The sequence below is a fragment of the Grampus griseus genome (genome assembly GCF_964374135.1).
Source record: "Grampus griseus genome assembly, chromosome: 11".
Taxonomy (NCBI): Eukaryota; Metazoa; Chordata; class Mammalia; order Artiodactyla; family Delphinidae; genus Grampus; species Grampus griseus.
The window spans coordinates 61,493,363-61,514,204 of NC_139005.1; the positions used below are offsets into that span (position 1 = coordinate 61,493,363).

The 20,842-nt window shown below is 44.5% G+C and overlaps 1 protein-coding gene across 4 annotated transcripts; it reads right to left on the reverse strand.

Annotated features, from left to right (window-relative positions):
• Positions 1 to 803: 803 nt before the first annotated feature.
• On the reverse strand, positions 804 to 19,167 carry CSRP2 (cysteine and glycine rich protein 2). Of its 4 annotated transcripts, XM_082666375.1 has the most exons (7): positions 19,045 to 19,138; positions 17,108 to 17,239; positions 8,955 to 9,067; positions 6,066 to 6,234; positions 2,451 to 2,580; positions 1,678 to 1,771; positions 804 to 1,104 (listed from the first exon to the last, which is right to left on the reverse strand). In XM_082666375.1, exons 3-7 carry the CDS (start codon positions 9,064 to 9,066, stop codon positions 1,028 to 1,030), a joined length of 582 nt encoding a protein of 193 aa, XP_082522501.1. In that variant the 5' UTR covers position 9,067; positions 17,108 to 17,239; positions 19,045 to 19,138; the 3' UTR covers positions 804 to 1,027. The 4 variants fall into 4 exon arrangements, with proteins under 4 accessions (XP_082522501.1, XP_082522500.1, XP_082522503.1 ...); XM_082666374.1 differs by lacking the exon at positions 17,108 to 17,239 and having other exon boundaries at positions 19,045 to 19,167; XM_082666377.1 differs by lacking the exon at positions 17,108 to 17,239 and having other exon boundaries at positions 19,033 to 19,136.
• Positions 19,168 to 20,842: the final 1,675 nt, after the last annotated feature.

Consider the following 20,842-nt stretch of genomic DNA (forward strand, 5'->3'; position numbering starts at 1 on the left):
TGGTAATGAACTAAAAGTTTCTGGAGAAATAATGAAAATATACTTTATATAGTCTGATATTCCTTTTCTCCCTGAGCCAGCTGAATATGCCAGGACAATGCAGCATTTGCTAATTTTGCAGAATTGAGATTTGTGAGAAAAACACAAATCCTCAACCCAGTTTCTAGGATTAGTAATTCACTATCAGATGAGAGTGGGGAGTCTTTAAAAAGTCACACTGAGCCTCAGATTCTGTAGTTGTCTGTAGGTAGCTGTTTATAATGATCTTTAGATCAAGATAAATCAAAAGAATTTTTAAGTGTTTTAACAGTATGCCTACCCTGGGTCAGCGTACCTTTCTGAGAAGCTTGTTAGGAAGGCTTCGATGGCTCCACCCCTAGAGATTCTGCTTCTTTGGGGCCTAGGAATCTGGTTTGTAATACTCCCAGGTGACTAGTGCAGGTTGTCCAGGAGCCATGCTTTAGGAAACTGCTCCCAGCAAGAGAAGAGCAACTACTGAGCTAGAGTGGGGCAGGCAGGCAGGAGTTCTGCACTGCTGAATTAATTGCCAGCTCTGAAGAGCCGGAATGGCGGGGCCTGTTGCCTAGCAACCCTCACTCTGGAGGCACACTTGCCAGCTTAGAGAGAGCCACCTTTTGCAACAGCTGTAATGCAAACATAAACCTGGTGAGTCAACCGCTTAATGGAGTGGACTCTCTTTAACCAATAAAAATGAAGGTGGGGACCCAGATGATTTACCACTAACCGACATCACAGCACTCCTCCAAAAGGTTAATTGAAAGACACTGAACACTAAATTAAGCTGAAGTTTTATTTAAAACGTAAAAGAAATGGTTCTTGAAATGCTGATGAATAAAGCGAAAAGATATAGTGCTCTCTTCCTACTAGTCAGCTGGCCTAGCCAAGTACAGGGCAACATACAGTACTTAAGTACTGGTAGAATTTCACAGCAGTTTAGTGTTAGATTATCTGTGCCTAGATTATGTGGAGTTTCTCAGTGTGTGATCTGGGTTCTGGGTTTGCGCCTCTACTGAGCATGAACAAGGGCTCCTGCCCCTTGGCCATAGCCAAATCCCTTGGGCCCAAAGTTTTTCGCATAGCATCCTACAAAAGAAAAGGGAAGAGTTAGTGCAAGTCCATTAAGCTTTGCTAGCATTGCTTAAGACTGATGTATCAACAGACATCCGTAAATTGAAAAAGCTGTTGGCTATGCCAAGAAGAGTTCAACTTATATAAGGTGTAAAGTGTGCCATGTAGTAACTACGTTAAAGCTGCGAAGGTGAGTCCGAGTCTTCTGGTTCCCTAGTGTTCAGCTCGTGGTCCCAGCTGAGTTACAAGTATGCAAATCGGGCCAGACAAGTTATATATTTGTCTGTGACCTTCATATATTCATATGCTTTGCTTAAAACATTAAGCTGAAAGAAGACTATTGTTTGTTTTTATTTGTAGGGGAGTTTTAAATGACCAGGAACTTAACTTACTGTATCATCAAAAATGTTCTGTGGTTTTTCTGTCATCTGTAAGCATCTCTAGATCTTTTATTTTCAGATACCCAGCTTTTCCCCATTTTCAGAGTGCTTTTCGTCCTTTTTTTTTTCCCCCTGCTAGTGACATTTCCTTCACTAACAGCCAGTGTGAGATACCCATATGGACATCAATAACTGAAGTTAATTTTACCTTTACAATAGATTTCACCTTCTTTCTCAGTCAGAGTCGTTGACTCAAGACTCTTCCCACACTTGGCACATCGGAAGCAGTTTTTGTGCCAGGGCTGGAAGAGAGGAATGAGTAAGTTTAGATGCTGTGGCACAGTGGCTAAGGAAGATCAACCCAAAACAGGGTCCTGACTACTGTGGGTCAGCCCCAACCAGAAGGCTGAAACTGCACCCTCTACATTCTTGGTTGCTTGCAAAAGGGCTGAGTTCAGACTTCATCCACAGAAGACACGGACCAGACCGGGAGCTGTGCCACGGAAGGGCCGTTTCCCTAAGAGCTGTCTGAAACCTCGCCGCAAGCCCTGTGTGCTCCTTTGACGACCGCCTCCTTTACGGTTGAGAACACTGCAGCTCAAAGAGGTGAAGTGGTTAAGCAACTTCTTCAAACCAAATTAGCATCAGGTGCCCTAAGTCACTGCTTTTTTGGGTTTTTTTTTCCCTTTCACTACACTGAAGAACCTGCAGAGTCCAGGTTTGTTAAGTCTGCCCTTGTCAGTTAACACCTTCAGGAGCGCCCCCTATGAAAACAAGGTTCTTTTAAACACAGATGTGATTTGTCAAATAACGGCATCACTTCAAAAAATTAATGATTCAGATGGAAATTCGATTAAGAAAAAGTTTAATTCAGGCATTTATTTATAAGGCAGAGCACCTGAGTGGGCTGCAGCGGGGCCTGTGGGAGAAAGGTAGTGGAGAGTAGTCATCCGCGGCTCTTAGCTCAAGACGGCACTTTACCTTTCCAGCTCCAATGATCTTCTCGGCAGCGTACACAGAATCCCCACATCTGGAACACTTCTCAGCACCTCCGTATTTCTGAGCAAATTTAGAAGTGTTTGGATTTGTCGTAGGCCTGTGAGGTTGAACACTTGTGGAAAGGGGAGAAAAGGAATTAGGCAAGATTTTCCAAAGGGCCCTTATAAACCTTACAAGGCAGGCACAATGGCACTCTGGGACTTAATTGCTATACTGTCCCTTGGCTGGAGGCCTCCACAGGCCAGTACAGGGGAAAGAAGGAGGAAGAAATAAATCTCAGGGGCCGGCCAGTTATTATTTTAACCTATTTATGGGCTCATTATTGTTACAAAAAGACAGACAAGGCTCCAAACTTAAATGTCTGTCCCTCTGAATCTAAACGCATCAGAATTCATTGAATCCCCAGTGCTAACCTCTCCACTAAACAATTATGCTGTGTTTTATGAAAACCTACCATAGCACATATTTTCACCCCACTTCATATCATTATTATTATTATTCATATTACCACTGGAATCACAGCTAGCTTTTTTACTTCACAGAAGATAGAAAAAATCAGTAGTAACTTAAGCAGTTAAGTTCTGCACATAGGTCAGCTGACTTAGGCAGTAACTAGGAAAATTAAGTATGTTTTACAGATTACTTAATTCCCCAATATATTAGGGGAAAGTATGAATAAATTACATTTTTCATGGGAAAATATTTTAGAAAGTTTGCCTATTACTCTGTGATCTGTTTATCTTTACTTTTTCTCTGTACAATGTACTGTTTTTGTCAGTATTTACAGGTCACTAGGTAAACCTTGTTTTCCTCTCACTTCCTGTAATTTTTTTCCATTCAGTATGTAGATGTACCTACCATGTAGAACACCATTCTGGGCTCTGAAAAGATTTAAAGGCTTTCCTAAAGCCTTACAAGTAGGTTGAGCAGATAAGATGTGACAAGAGTTAGCACTCTGCAAAGGGTAGCTAAGTGTCAAGTTTTCCTACTAGGAAAACAATTTTATCCTAGTTATATTTTATTAAATAGGTTACATACATATTTAAAGTGTTAATTTAGGAATACTGCCTTTTCATAAAACAGTTTATTCAGACTTTACATGTATCTTTAATATCTTCATCTCCACTATATCCATTTTTTAGTCATTTAATGGTTTTCTACACTTCTACCTAAGTTGTTTAATATACAGCATTTCTTGAATCATGTTTGATGTGTCCACTGGAAATTTTATTCTAAGCAACAAATACCAATTCCCAGTACTAATTCACAGGACCGAATTTTCCATTGTCCCTAATATGGGCATATTTTTTAAAAAATCTCCACAACCCACTGTATATATAGTCAGCCCTCTTTATCCACAAGTTGTGCATCCACAGATTCACCCAACCTCGGATCAAAAATATTCGAGAAAAAAATTCTGGAAAGTTCCAAAGAGCAAAACCTGCATTTGCCACACGCCAGCAGCTATTTACATAGCACTTGCATGCTCAGATTTTATATCCGTGGGGTGTCCTGGAACCAGTCCCCCATGGAAACCAAGGGACACCTGTACTTACTTTTAAAAGTGATCTTTAAAAGCTATTCACAATGATATCCAACACTTGCAGTTAGGAGTTTTCCAAGAAAAATTTCCAAATCTGCCAATCATATTAAGAAGAACTTTATATAGATTATCTCCCACCTCCCTTCCAGCAACCTCAGAAGCCATGGTTAATTGCTACCTCATATGACAGATGAGGAAATAGGGGCTTACATTTAAATAACTTGCTGAAGGCCTAGAGAATTAGTAAATTGGTGAGCCTGAACTAAAAAATGCAGGTCTGCCTCAATGAAGATGTTTCTGCCCACTCAGTGGTGCCTCTTCAAGAGATCTCCCCAAAGCTGTTTGGTCCCCATAACTTTCACAATGACCACGTGCCATAAGGGCAGTCCAGACTGCAGGTACTCCCAGAGTTGTCATTAAGAGGGGCTTCTGGAAAAGGAAATCCCTACACCTGGTCCTGCAGGATGAGTAACATGTGGCCAGGCTAAGAAGGGGAAGAGGCAAGGACACAGATCAACACAGGCCAGCATAGAAGGTTGGCTAATTATTGGAGAATGTGGAGAAGCAGGAGTAGATAAAGAGGAGGGGCCATTGGTCTTTGTGACTTAATCCCATGGCCACAATTGCTGACTTACTTTTGGGGTCATAGATGAGTTTTGTTTGGGGGGAATGTGTACAGGTTTATGTGTTTGAAATAAAATCTTGGGAAACAAGAATAGATTTTAACAAGTTGGAAAGGGAGAGCAGAACAAGAACAATGAACTTTAACAAAGTCAGAGGTAAGCTGGGGTCCTGCAAGTGATGGCATGCAGCAATGAATGCGTCAGCCCTCATACAACCGATGCCCAGCAAGGCACCACAGCTCAGAAAGTGAGTGTGGAAGAAACAGGAGAACAGAGAGGTGGGCCTCGATGCACGACAGCGCACAAGTATGCGGGCCAAAAGGACAAAAGTTCAAATCCTGGCTCTGCCACTTACCTGTGTGAGCTGAGCCTTAGTGTCCTATCTGTAAGGTAGGGACAAAGTAACTCAACTCAGAGTTACTGTGAGGATTATATAGAATGAACATAAATGTTCAGCAGACGTTATTTCAGGCATACCATAATGCACTGTGCTTAAGATCATAAGCTTTGGAGTTACACTGGGTTAAGTTCCAGGCTCTACAATTAACTAGCAGTGTGACTTTAGGCAAATCACTTAATTCTCACTGTCTCACTTCGTTCTTGATTAAGATAGGAAACCCTACTTATAGGGTTGTGAGGATTACATGAGTTACCATACATTATTGCATGGTGTCCAGTCTACAATAAGGGCACAATTAATGGCCTTGTCCAAGGAAAGGCCATCTTATTGGAGTATTACACAGTTTTGGCCTCTTCAATATAAAATGGATGTGGAAAATGTGAAGTTCAAATGAGGGAATTAGTCAAGAACAGGAATTAAATTCCACATGAAGAAATTATGTCTCAACATGAATTACTAAGTGAAGTTTGGCAGATTTAGCACTTTGGTACCGAAACCTTTAAAATTTAGTAACGCTAACCTCATAGAATCAAATACAGGAAATAATTTTCATTTTTAAGTAAGAATTGTAAGCTAGAGAAAAGTAATTTCTTGGTGAGGAAACATTCTTACATGGAAGGGCTGACTGAGGAATTTTCATTGACTGCTTAATTGCACATGAGAAATGCATCTCATGATTCCGATACTACATTTCTCCATCATTTGATTTCATGATGTCTGGTCTGTGAAGTGCTGTGAAACGGAAGTAAATTTAAACCACTTGCTTTTGAGAACATCACAACTCCTTGATAACACCTCATAATGCCAAAAATCGGGACTGGAAATCACTGGAATAATCAATAAGAACTTTGCCAGGTCCCAAACTGTCCATTATTTCAAGCTTAAAGAAGGGTCATTAGTTTATACTAGAAAATCTGAGTCATTGTCTTTGATTCTTTCAAGCTAAAAATCTGGAAACTCCCAGATTCCCATTCACCAAGCAACATGAATTGCCACCATGCCTTCCTGAAGGTCACGTGGTCTTGACTCACCTCTCGGGCTTGATGCCCAGCCTCTCGCCCCGGTCCATGTTGAGTGTGCCCGCGCCCTGGCCGTACCCGTAGCCTTTCGGCCCGTACTTCTTTCCATAGCAGGATTTGCAGTAGATCTCGTCATCGTGAATTGCCACTGTTGTACTATCTAAATTTTTCCTGCAAACCACTGAGGGGGAAAAAGTTAGACTTTAAAAATATGCCAAAGATTGCCTTTTTCCTTAGAACAATGGTGGGGCTGACACAGGGCCTAGAAAAGGTAAAGGCACAGGCTCTCTCACATTCCTAGTTTATTCTCTGGTTCCCAAAAGCCACTGGAGAGCACCTGGACGGCTCGCTACCTGTGAGGACGATTTGCGTTCCTCCATGGATACGATGGTCATTTCAGAAATACGTTAGAATTTTAACATCCTGAAGCCTCAAACTTTTTAGTAGGATCTGCCCCCCAGACAAGAGGGAGAGAAGTTTCCAAGATGTCTATAATTACACGAACAAAAGGAACAAAACTAGCACTTTGCACCCAAGACCCTTGCTCCCAACCTTCAACGCTCAATCTTTTTCATCCCCTTCATCCAAGAATTAAAGAACAAAAGGGTAGGAGCGCCTTGGGCAAGCTGCCTCTGCAGCCCCTCCTCCCCCAAAAGCACCCCCAGGGATAAAAACGGTTTTAAATCCAGAATTCTAGTCTTCATCACTAGTCCAGAAGGGAAAAAGTGTCTTCTTTCATCTCGCCACCGGCTTCTCCAGCAGTGATAAGTATGTCTGAAAATCGTCAAGTGGTTTAAAGTCTGCATTTGTTTTCCCTTCAGTCCCAAAGGAGAGCACATTCTTTCTTGATGGATTTCTTACCACATTTCCACGTATCCCACTTCATAAAACTGCCAAATGTCATCATGTTTTATCCAGACATTATTTCACTTTCTAAGACTTCAATTAAGCTTGAGAAAAAAAAAGACTTGTGAGAGAGCTCACTGGAAGCACAATCGGGCAGCAGGAAACCCAAGATTAGTGCAGTAGAAAAGGGGATTCCCCCCGCCCCTTATTTAAAAGAGAGGGAGAAACAAAAAGAGGAAGGACAGAAAGAAGGGCAGGGAAAGGCGACTAGCTGGCTGCTTCAGAGTAGAGTTAAATGATGAAGTTTTTATTATCTTAGACTGAAGTCTTCTCTGGTAGAACAGAAATGACATCATCTACTTTGAACCTTGCTGTTGAGGTTCAAGTACTGAAATATGTCTGCTTAAAGTTAACCTAAAATTGTACACTGCTGAAGAACAAACACCCTTAACAGACAGATTAAATAGAAAAACTGGTTTTAAACACGTATTTATTAACCGGAGCAAGTTTAAATGTAATGAGATTTTGACTAGAGAACCACCCCTTTCCCCCTAGGCCTCGTCTGTATTCTCTGCAGTAAAATTCTCCTAAGGTCTGCAAACTACTCTGAATTATTTCCTTAAAAGGCTTTAGTCAGCAGAGGCACATATTAGGAAGGAGTAATAAAGATGACCAGTAAAGACCTTGACATTTAATAAACACTGACTTGATTACGGTGTAGACATCCTGGCTTAACCTAGAGGAAACTTAAGAACAATTTCTCAAGTATTTACATTTCCTCTTTGTTCACATACTCTCTTGGTTACAAAGCTGCTGAAAAATATGGATTCCTTTAAAAAAAATTAACTTCTAAGAGAAGAAATGGTTAAACCAAATCTGAGAAATGCTAGCTATTATGGAGGCGTACATAGCAAACATTCATATGTTGTATTTGTATTCTTCGTAACTGCAACTCTCTGTTGTCTGTTTCTGGTCGTCTGCAAAGCAGTTGCTGTATAAAAAGGTCCAGACACCTTAAATGCTGGTGCCTAGAAGGAGAAGGACAACTAAAATTTGTGAGGGAAACTCTTTCTGAAGATTATTCCTTAGTGTAACCAGACTTCTTTTTAACATAGGCAGTTTCTAACAGTAATTTTCACTGCACAGTACTCTAGATATAGCGGAGAGCTGCACAGACGGGTGGGTTCCTCACGTAACAAATCCTTCGTTCAAGAAAATTTTGTCATTTGAATCAGAAGCTGATTAATGTTGAGCTTCCTGAAGCGGCTACTCTCCTTTTTTAAGACTGAAGACTTGGTTGTCCTGAGAAGGAATCTGCCGGGGAGAGGGGGCTTCTCTCCTGTTCCCTTTCTCTCATTATCAGGTACTGACCATCGTTGCAGCAGACGCCCACGTGCTGGTTCGTGGTCTGCCTCATGTCTGTACCAGCCACTCCGGTAATTCTCTCTCTATAAACAACAGTAATTCCCCACCTGCTTCTGTGGGATTTTCATATCCTACGTTCCTTTCCCTCAAATTTAGGACATCAATAACAAGAAATAACTCTGAATATTCACTACCAGAGAAGACAGAATTTGAACTTCTAGACATGTGAATTTCACCTAACAGTGTGGCGAGAAACCAGCCAGTTAGATTTCAAAGAGAAGGAGCGCTGCCAGAATGAGAAAGCTGGGGCGGATGGGGAGTGAGCCGTTCGTTCAGGAATCGGAGCCAAGCCCCTGGGATGTGCCAGGAACTGTGCTGGGTGCCAGACTATAAACAGCCCCGAGGTCTCGGTGAAGCGGGGGAGACAGACGTGACAACAGATAAAGTACAGGGGGTGCCAAGTGGAGGCGAAGCGCTACGGGGACCCAGAGGCCAAGGGTCTGGGTCGCCCCTGCTGTCCTTGCTGTGAGGCTGAGCGCTTGCACTGTCCATGGGGACAGACAGGCAGAAACCACGGGGCTGCTAAAATCATCCTTGTTAACAAAACCACAGTTTCTTCCTGAAATCGGTGAACTGAAGCTTCTGACACACGAGTTGTGTCCGCGCGAGCGCGGGGGGGGGGAGACTCACTGCACAGGAAGCAGCAGCGGTGGAAGCTCCGGCCATCGCACTGCACCTCCTCTGCGTGGTACACAGTCCTCCCACAGGCCCCGCACTTGTTGCCACCTCCCCAGACGGGCATCCTGCAGGAAGACAGAATCGTTAGAACGGACCCCTACCGTACGAGACGTCTCACACGCCCCCTGCAGGGCTTTTTACACCAGGGGACAGCAGACAGCGTTGGTTTCTTTATAACCTGCCCTGGCCACATCTGTAAAAGACCTGCGTTCCTCCAAAGTAACCTCGTCTCACCTCCCAAATCACAGCCCTCACTAGGAAACGGGCTTGTCGTGCACAGGTTTTTTTCTCCTACAGGACAAAGGACCTGCGTTTAGTACAACAGTGCAGGTCGCCAGGCACAGAACAAACTGCCGCCAGCATCCCCGGGAGTTGAGAAAGCAGCTTAGGGAGTGGGAAGGCAGACGCTGCCCACGCCCAGCCTCCAGTCGAAATGAACTGGTTTAAGGCCCAGCTGAAGAACTTACACTTGGGTGGAGGTTTTTACATGTTTCATTCATTGTAACATCACCAAATTCTTAACCATAGAACATACACGAGCTATGACACACTTCTAGGGAGGAGGGAAGTGCTGGGCGGCCCAGCAAGATTAAGCTGTATATTTTCTGCTCAAGTTATGAGAGATTATAGCATAAACACTTGTTTCTCTGACTAGCACAACTGCATGGCTGGAGCCTGGGAGTAACCACAACGAACACCCATCCAGGTGGCTATCATTTAAGTTTCTGTGCTTCACTAATCCCAGTGTCCTGAAGTCCAGCCGACAGTTGGTTTTCCCTCTCTGGTGGGCCTGTCCGTCCACACAGAATAGGCTACCAAGTTGCCTTCCTGGCAAAATGAATTGTTTGTTGACTGTGTCCGAATAACCTCTGAGCAATGTGGCCTGGGGGTAGAACTGGAAGTTTAAAACCTTGGCTATCTTGCTGTGAAGTAGCGCAACGTGTTCTAACCTCCTTCGCAATGCACTGGTCTACCTGGACCCAGTTTAAAACGCCTAGTTCTGAATGGACAGTGTGCTCAAGTGCCTTTGCCAGTACAGAAAGTTGTCCTGCAGAGACAGCGTGTTATGTTAGACCTGCCCTGAGTGGTATCTAAAAACACAGTAGAAGAATTCCTTTCATCCCCACTATCATTTCCAGACTTCCCTTTGCTGAGTGCCATTTGCAGCCCTTGTCTGTTGCGTCTCCTTGGATGAGCTGCTGCCTCTCTAGTAAACAGCTAGCTAAGAAGGCTGAGAAGTCCTTACTAACTCAAGTCTGGCTAGAAAAAAAAAAGGGACAAGGACAGCTGCTAAGCAAAAGGCTGAAGAATCTTCAGTCCTTAAGATAAAAAGGAGGGTGGAGAAAATTCCTATCCCACTTGCCCATCCTACACCGTTTTGACAATCGAGAACACAATGGCTCCCTGAACACTGAGATGAGGCCTTTACACAGGAAAGATTTACAGAATTAACCACTGTGCTGGGCACCCTTCTGGGGCACAGCCTTCTCTGGCCCCTCTTCTGCTAATACTTCCCCCAGATTTTCTCAAGGGCAGCCACCACCTCTTTCTTGGCACACGTGGTTTAGAGAAGTACTTATTAAAATGTGGTCTCCTGGTGACTGTCCACTGTGCTGGCTACCAATTCGAGACAACATTCAGATAAAGCGTTTAGAAAGTTTTCTACAGTTTTATGCCACAACAATCAAGAGCATGACCAGTGGGCTCATCCAGTTGGACAGAGGACAGTCAGATAATCCGTGTGTATTTGGAAATTAAAATAAAAAGAATGGTCCTTTACCACAGATAGTTGGAGAAGCACTAGTTTAGAGGGTGTGACTCTGCCCTCAATTCCAGGGCTGGACATGCGATGCCTCCCTGCAGTCAGATGAGTGCATTCCCCCTCCTGCCATGGCGACTGGTTTAGGAATGGGCACAGGACCCCAAGCCAGTTCAATGGAAGTTAAACCCAGCCTTGGGTTTAGAACTGTGCCAGTGCAGGAGTGGAGTTGTTAGCAGCTGTCTGGAAGAAAAGAACCTAAGAAGGAAGCCAGCACAAAGGAAAACAGAGACTAGTTTAGATAGTCTTTAGCCGCGCCTTGTTGTATCCTGTGCTCTTCAATTATATGAGCCAATAAATTCCCCTTTTTAAGCCTTGGGAGATAGAGCCCCTGGTCCTAGAAACAAACAGGAACGACACACAAAAAGACCTGACTGATACGACTAGTTATCCCTACGTTGTTGGCCTCAACTTGCAAAAAGCCTGTTTCCCTTGTTCAGACAGGAACAGAGTCATTTCTAGGGTCCACAAATGTTACCAGGCTCCTGCGAAGGCATCCATATAGGATTGATATCCAGCAACAATGGAATATATTTGCAAGCTTTTCTTTGGTAGTTGCATAAATCTCTTATTCCTGTCCCTGGAGACTGGTGCTCCATTGTTTAAATCCACAGTGAAACTTGAGCCCGGCTATAGAACCTGACACAAAACTTGGCTTCAGCGCCTGCACTGGCTTGAGTTTGGAGGGCAGTTAATGATATTGACTTTGCCCCATGGCTCCAAAGCTACCCGTGTTCTGGAATGCTCACAGATACAACAGACATCTGCTGGAAGTATCCCATGATTTCTGAGGAAACCAAACACCAAACCCAGACTTGCAGGTAATGACGTCACAGTGACTTAAAATCAGATCCCAACCATCAACAGCCCAGCTGGCTTTTAAAATACTTTTATCATCAAGGCATTTCTCATCATGTTAGAAAGGGTCATCGTACCACCAACCCGTATCACAATTACTTTGGAGCAATCACCAATAAGGAGCCAGACTTTCCATCAAGACAAACACTATCCTCGGTTGTCTCTAAATAACATTTAAAAATATATAAAAACTAACTCATCACTCTGTGTTACTCTCTCTCTACGATAGAGCAACTTGGACTTTTAAAAAAGGAAGAATATCTTCCCTTTCCTTGTGTAATTCAGGGTTGAATTCACCCCTTGTAAAGTCAAGTCTGATTCTTACTGTACTTGCCACGCCAGCCAAATGTGAATAGGTCATCTTTTCGGGAAACACCTATCCAATACCTTTTCAGCTTACCTTTTAAGAGCTTCCTTCCTTTGAGGGTGGGGACCACAGCTCTATCTTCTCCCACACCATCAACCAGAGTGCTTGGCATATGTCAAAATATTTCATTTCTATTATTTTAAGGAATCCTTCCTTTTTCAACTTGTCTTTACTCTTCCCAATTTGATCTTATGCTTATAAAGACAAAGGTAGCACTGTCCTACTTCTCCGTCACATTCTTGGATTCTCAGTAAAATTTCCAAGTCATTACCTTTTTAAAAGTTCCACTCAGTTTAAAGGCTTTCCTAAGGATTTCTGAATAACCCTCTCTGTGGGCCAGGCTAATGGTGTAGTCGAGCATCCTCAGAAAGCTTCAGATGGGTTTACGTTTTATTTTTTAAGCAGGATAGTGGATAGTTGGGTGTTCCTTATGTTATTCTCTATCTTGTATGTCTGAAATATTTCGTAATGGAAGGAAAGAAGGAGGGAAGGAAGGAAGGAAAGGAGAGATGGAGGAAGACACTGATTTAGACAGACCTGGGTTAACTTCACTATTATAGTGGTTGTGCAATGTTGGGCTTAATTTTCTTTTCTGCAAAAAAGGGGGGAAAGGTAGCTCTCCCTACCTCACAGAGATATTGTGAAGATAAAACACAGTAAATAAATGCCTTGGCAGACATCCAATAACTGGTGGCTTGAGGGTGGGAGGGGCATCTCATGCGGTCCATCCTGCTATCAGTACTCCTATAGGAAACCCACTGACTAGCATCTATAGAACACAGCTCAGAGCAACAAACAGTAAAGGAAAAAGTTATCTGATTAGTCACTCAGAAACCTTTCTCTGGAACATTACAATGCACTGCAAGTATAACAACAGTTCCACTTGCGGGGACTAAGAAATGAAGTTCAAATTTACACTTTTAGGGTGAACCCCTATGCGTGTCTGCTGAATTTGGCAGAGGGAAATGGGACCATCTTCCATTTCTGTCACTCCTAGCATTGCTATGCATATATTTAAAAAAAAAAAACATACACACAAAAACCCAAAGCTTCATTTTTCCTACAAGCCCTTGGCTGCACTACTCCACAACAGCTGACATTAATCACAGCAAACTGGATTTGCACTGAGCAATCTGGGCTGCATGCCTTTCCCCGATCCTATGCATTAATTTACAAAATGGTAAGAGGAGAAATAAAACCCCACGTTACATACACCTCGCAAAAGAGGCCAAACATGGGCCAATTCCGTTTTTTTGTCTTGTTCTTTGGTTCTCATTGCCTGAAAGAGCTCCAGCACTAGGATTTATCCACTGTGTTGGATTAAAAAGCTTGGTTTACATCCAAACACCTATGTGCAGTTTCTCTTTGCTGCTTCCCCCCAGTCTAAGACACCACCCAGAATCAGTAAGACTTAGCCCAAGAAGAAAATTACTAGAGTCTAAATCTGAGTCACCTTGCGGTAAAGTTAGGTCATTCTCTAGGTAACCAATGACCACAGGGATCATTCTCCCCACCTGTGCTGCGCTGACTGCCTTATTTTAGAATCTGAATGACTCAAACCCATGAATTTTGAGCCTGTGTGCCGCCGCTTGTAATTTAAATTAACTGGTCTGATGCCGAGTGAATCCGTCTATAAAACCAGATTCTAAATGCTTCCAGAAGATTTGACATCTTATGACTACATGCAGGGCTTTGTTATTATACAGAATCTTTGTTACTATGCTATAACTTCCCAAAAGGAGAATCTACTATAAACCAGTTTCATCTTGAGCCACATCCAGAGGGGGTCACTTGTTAAAGAATATGTAACTGTCCCCAATTACAATGATTTTTAAAGAGGCCAGAGTTTGAGAGCTGTAATTAATTGGAAATTAAGCTGCACTCAATGCCCATTCTAGAAAGGTTTTCTTCTGCAACCCAAACTACCTGCTTAGTCTACTTCCCTTATCTGAGTGAATACCACTGAGCCAAGGATAGGACTCTCTGTGTCTTAGTGATGGGCTCCAAGTTCCATTTGGCTTCTTCTACCAAAGGTAAATCCTCAAGCTGGTCTTCAAGAGAGCTCGGCCTCAGGATGAACTAAGAAGATGGATTTTGGAGTCCACACAGTCTCATTTCCCTCATATGCAAAATAAGGGTAGCAGAACCTTTCTTCCAGAGTTGTTAAGAAAATGAGATGAGAAAATGCTTACAGTTGGCATTCAATTATTGGCCGCCTTTATCATCAGTATTTAGCAATGTTCAGTCTTTGTTATCAATACTTATCTTCTCCTACCCATCTCAGTCCATCCATTCCTTCATTATGTCCCTAATCCCTCTACATCAGGAAAACTGACTTACCTCCCTCCCTCCCACCCTCACCCAGCTAACTCCTGACTTCATTTCTGAATCTCAAGTAATTCTTCCAGGGTAGGGGCAGCTAATAAACACTGTAATGCTGTACTGTTTATGAAGCTCTCCTATAAATCTATTAATTCAACATCTTATAAGCCATATCCTGGGTTGGGAGCTGAGGATAAAAGGGTAAAGGAAGGGTGCCTGTTTCTCAGGGAGTTCTACTTTGGTGGTAGAAGTATGTAAACAAATAACAGCAAAGTAACCCAAATCACAGAAGCGTGTAGAAGGGGCTTTGGGAAGTCTGTATGGTCTGTTGATGGAGGGATGCCAAAACAGTTTCATCTTATTGATTGATTGATAGTGGATTCCTGGAACTATGTTGGAAAAGATTCTGGAGACCAGTCAAGATTCCACATTAAAGATCACTGGGGTTAATAATGTCTGCCATAGAAACTGCAGTGCACGCGCCACCTCTAAGACATTCCAGGGATAAGAGAAAGAGTGTGAACTCAGAATGAGACAGACGTAAGCTTGCAAGTCAGTTACCAGCTCTGTGATCGTGGCCAAGTTCCTTAACATCTGAGCCTCCACGTCTTCAGCTATAACTTGGAAATGGATGAGCGCTCTGCCGTAGGATGGTTGGTTAACGAGATAACATTCGTAAAGTACCTGGCAGAAGCCTGTGCTCCACGAATATTGGTTTCCTTTTCCTTCAGGAGCGCTAGCGGGCCGGATTAATGGTTACCAAACGTTCAGCGGTTAAGTGACTTGCTCAGGTCACTGACCTCCAAAGATGCAGATCTAGGCTCAACCACTCATGTCTGACTCCAGAACCACAAGCTGTCCCCCAAACTCCCATATCTGATTGAAGGGTCGAGAACATTCAAACCACCTGAGCGTGATCAATCCTTGAGCTATCAACTTACACGCAGGAACACCTTCCTCTCTGGCCAGTCTTCATCCACCCACCTAGCAGTTAGCAAGTGTCCTCTATGTGCTAATCGCATACCCAAACTGCTACTTTCAACCAAAACGTACTCTCTACCACTCCTCTCTGCCAACCGAAGTCCATCCTCCTACTGAGGGAAGCCTCCCTTCTATCTAATAAGCTGTCCTTTGTGTACCTCACCCTCACCATTCATTAGTAATTCTGTATCCTGTTGCCACTCATGTCTTCAACTCGGAGGACACCTTGACCCAGATTTGGAGGCTGTCAAATCACACGTTAGAACACAACTGCGCTCTCAGCTCGGGCACGCTGACCTCCACCTGCCAGCCCCAGATAGCCACAATCTGTGCAAACTACGAGCTATTCAATTATTCAAACAATTTAATGTTTGTGTGATTTTTACATGGAGTCAGACTGAGACTTATATGCCAAGACTAATGTTTATTTGCCAAAAGATCTTAGGCTGTTATCTGATCTGTTCGTTTTCTCATTTTAAAAACGGAGATACTGCTTATTTATATCGTAAGGCAGTTTTGAGATTGAACAATACATGTAAAGCCCTTCGAATAATGCCTGCCACATGATAAATAACAGTAATTAGAAGTACTTACGTAAAGCTTACTATACCTATGTTAAGTAGTCTACTTATATGAACTTAATCCTCATAACAGCTGAGGTAGGCATTATCCTCGCTGCATGGGTGGGAAAGCTGAGGTATAGATTATTAAGTGGCTCATAACTGTAAAACCAAAACACAATTACCAATTCAACTTAAAAATACCAGAGAAACTCAAATAGACTATACTGAGTTTATTTGACTGATGTTTCACTAAAACTAAAACACTGCTAGCAACACAAATACAGCAGTGACTGATGTGGCTCTAGCACAGGTTCTTTTAAATTGGGTATTTTCTGTCCTGCTGTGGGGGGTATGCAGATTTGATTCTGTCTTCGCTTTCCTCTTCTGGAGGAGAAGCCACCATGAAACCTAACTGGGAAGTCATGTGGCCCTAATGTATTAAATGGTATGTGTCCTCTTATTAGTCAAGGACAATTAGTAGAACTGTTGGTACAAACAAAAAAGCAAGGAACCTGATAGCCTTTGCAAATGATTCACAATATACTTCTTTTGCTTCTTCCTCTAAGACTTACACTAAAATGTACAATTTTTATAATCAGAATTTGTGCCTGGCTCCTCCACAATCCAGTTTGAGAAAACTCCCGTAAGTCAGTCAGGGTTCTTAACCTGGGGTCCACAGATTCCTTGAAATTCTGGGGATCGCTGAACTTGGTACCATGTACTTTATTTTATGCACCAAAAACAGTTTGAGAAGGGGTCCAGAGGCTTCACCAGACTGCCAAAAAGTTCCATGACACAAAAAAGTTAGGTATTACCATCCTAGGTAATCAAGACCCCAAGTGTAGGGAACCCCACCCAATAGAACACAAGGGATGCCACGCAAATACCAGCCCAGGAAATGATACAGTTGAGGAAACCTGTGAATATCTACAAAGGGAAGAAAGCTGGCCTCCAGGCAAGGCCTAGGCAATACTGTTCAGAGTCAGCAATCTTCTGGAAGAGGCTTTCACTGATAGCTGTTTCCCCCTATATTCAACAAAGAGCAGAACAGAGTCTAATTACAAGGAACCTCTCCCAAACTGGGCTGGGTTTTATACAAGGAACAGCATGCCTTCCGAGAACCCCTGCAAGGTATGTGCTATTACACCCATTTTACAAGATGAAGTAACTGAGACCAGAGAGTAAAATAACTTGCCTAAGGTCATCAAACCAGTGGCTGCTGAAGCTGGGATGTGAATTTGGGCCCAACTGGTCAGTCCTGTCCTTCTCACCATGCTATGCCTCCTCTCCCGCTGTGGGCTTGCTCTCCCCCGCTCATCTGATTTACCTGATTTTTGACAGAGAAGAAAAATTAGAGGCCCAGATGTCCACATTTAGTGGCGGCGTCAAGGCTGGACCCAGGCTTCTAAAGCTCATTTATTACTGCCCCCTCTAATCTATGCCAACATTCTTGCTATTTTAGTATAAAATACAGTTTCCTCAAAATCCAAGTGAGTTGGCAATTTCATCAGGACAGACCTCCAATGAGTACTGCTTTCAGCCCAGTATTTGGCATATACCAGTATCAATCAATATTCGTGAATACATTTGGAGGAATCCATTAAAAAAACTCATGATGGAAACTGCAGATCAAATCTGCTAATATTTCTATTGTTTGAGTCCAATTAAATCTTTGTTCTCTACAATTGCAATCTTACTCATTCCTTCATTCATTCATTCAATTAACCAGCAATGGCTATGGTCCAACGGTGTGTTTAAGACACCCAAGCCAAGCACTGTGAATTTCAAAGACTCATGGGATACAGACCCCCCGTGTCTACCTAACTTCACTCTGAAAGAGCAAAGGAAACGAATCCAGGGTAAAAAGAACCTTGAGAAATATTGGTAAAGTGTAAGTGGCAGTCAACTTCAGAGGGCAATGACCAAGGAGACTGTGGAGGGAGACCACAAAAGACTTAATAAAATTTGTTCTCGTTTGGTATGCAGTTTTTAACGTATGTGCAACTCACCCTTTAGGAATCCATTGCCCATCTTTCCTGAAAATTTGAGTCAAATTATAGCCAACTCTGTGGCTGTCCTATTTGAATTCTTGGCATTTTTTATAAGTAGAGTTTTAAAACAGGTTAACTAGAAAAGTTAAGAACTAAAGAGACCATTTTTACTGCCGAGTTAAAAAAAAAACTACCCCAAATAAAAAGTATTTATAAAAGGAAAAGGAAAAGGAAAAAGTCTGGTCTGCAGACTGCAAATAAAACAGGTTGAACATTTGGGGTAACCATTTAAAGAAATATCGTTCTACAAACGTCCTGGCTGGGTGGGGGGGCGGGCAGGGCAGACCAGACGTGGGTGTCTCCCGACTCAGAAAACCCACCCTGCCCCCCCCCCCCGGGGACTGCCTACGTGGAGCTTTGGAACCGAGGACGTGATTTGCAGGACCTGTTGCAGAATTTACAACCAAGCATTCTTGCTTTCCCGGTTTGTACCTGAATGGTAGAAAGTTCCGGAAAAAGCTGGGAGTGATCAATATGACGTTTCACTGCTGTGCCTTCAACATTTAAGGTTCAGCGCTCGGTGGGCAGAGACCACCAAACAATGGGGATACCAGGAGCTCTGTACCGCAGCAGGGGAAGGATTTCGGGCTCGACAGGCTGGGGGAGCCCCCTCAGCACCCCCAGGGCTCCGAACCAGCTGGGAAGGTCGCCCTCGGCGTGCAGCACACTCGGGGCACAGGAGACCCCGAGACTCGGATCCCGCCCTCCCCTTTGCGAAGAGAGAACGCGCCACTGGAGGAGGGGGCCCTAGGCTACTAAAAGGCGGATTAGCAGCCCCGCGAAACTCTCGATCCCACCTCTCTCTCCCAGAGAAACCGGGATGGAGGTCGCGCACGATTATTTCTCTGCGCAGCGGACCCGGGATCCGAGAGCAGGGCTGAGGCGGCCACGGGGAACGGGGCAGGTGTGTGGAGATCGGGGCGCAGGGGTGAGGAGGATGGCTAGGGGGACCAAATGGGGACCAAGATGGGGACATCGGAGGATATGAGAGGGGGCGCCGGCAGGGCGGCCTCCGCATCCCAGGAGGCTGAGGGAACCCCACCCCCGGGGTCGGCGGAGACGCCCGCACCTCCCTACTCACTCGAGTCGCAAGCAGGACCACGCACCGCGGGCAGAACTAGCGAGAAGCAGTCGGAGAGAGCGCGTCGGGAGTCCGGGAGCCGGGAGGCAGGGAGCGCCGGTACCTTTTCAAGCCCCCTGTGGGCGTGGCCAGTAGGTGCCCCGCCCCTACTCCTCCGCGCCCCGCCCCGCCTCGCCCCGCGGCGCCGCGCCGCGCCGCGCCGCGCCTGGCCGATTCCCGGACCGGCTCGGAGGGCGGGAGGGGGGAGCTGCTCGCGGCCGGGCTCCGGGGTAAAGACAGCGAGACAAAGGCAGAATCCCGCCTCTTCCTGCTGCTTCCCGCGCGGCCAGCATCTTCCCACGTAGCGGGACCGCTCCCGCCGACTTTACTCCTCTCGCTCGCAACGGGAGCCCGCAGTTTCTAGAAGTGGTTAACCGGAGTCGGGAAAGGAGGCTTCCTCGCCCTGCAGAGAGGCCGGACGGCGGGACTGTCCCGTCGGGAAACAGCCCTCGCCGCCCTGCTACGTGCCCTTCCGACCGCGGTTGCCAATTCTCCTTTAGGAGGGAACAGTCCAAGGTCGAGTTTCCAGCAGTAGAAAACCGGCCAGATCGGGAGTTTCCACCACACCTTTCCTTGCCTTACCCTTATAAGTAAACTCAACGTGATTAACTTCCCCAGTGGACAAGTATCCGCTGGCCCGATTTCCAGCTTCTGGGAATCCGCAACATTCCTGTTCTTAAAGAGCAAAATTTCTCATCTAGATTAAGTAAATGACGTTACCAAAAAAGCCTCATTACTCAAGTGTTTTGCCTTTCCCACCATCGGGGGGCACGGCTGCACACGCTGCCGAAGGGGTGCAGGGGGTGCGGAGAAACCCACCCGGAAACCCGGGCGCCAAAGGGCCTTGGGATTACATTTGTCGGTATCAGAAAAGCCCAGGGACAGCAGTGACAACCGAGGGGACCTAATACCTGAACTACAGGCTGATTTATTGTTTTAGATGAAAAGAAAAACAATGCCATCTTTATCTTGTTCACATTCTAGGCCGACTGATGACCTCTGTGCCAGAAGTGAGGATCCCTGAGAGTTGATGTTTGGGAAAGTGGAACACTCAAGAAAGACAGTGACCAAGGCTTTCCCTCAGGCCACAAATGCAATAGCCTCCTCTAGTGCAGAGCTTCTCAAACTCCACACTGTAGACATTTGGGCCTGGGTAATTCTTACCTATGGGGGCCGTCCTGGGTGTTGTAGGATGCCTACAGCCACTAGATGCCAATAGCACCCCTCCCTCCACACTGTAACAGTCAAAAAGTCTCCAGACAGTGCCAAATGCCCTCTTGGGGAGGGGGCAGAGGGCATTGGTTGAGAACCACTGCCCTGGTATATATCTGCATGATAAATTGCAGAAGTGGCTTATAATATTATTATTGTTTTATTTTATATGGTGGGGCCAATCCAGGATAAACCCATTATAAGAGCAGCCTTATTCTCTGTCCACCCAGTACTGTACAAAAACATAGTGGTGATTGACATCTCCTGATATTGTGGCAGGAGTCTGGAAGTATTCCTGCCTGCTGTGAGCTTTGCTAAATATGGGCAGTCCGTGTTTTCATGACATCAGCTAATGTAAGAGGCAACATGAAAATTCTGTCCTTCTGATTCGACATTCCCTTTATCTCTGCTGCTTACAGTACTTACTTTTTCTTGCATTGGTTTATGTCGTGTTTCTACTGAATGAAACTATTGGTGAATTTTGATGCCGCACTGGTTTTCAGCACACTGTTGTCCTTTCTCTCCCACCCTTGGGTTCTTTTTGATG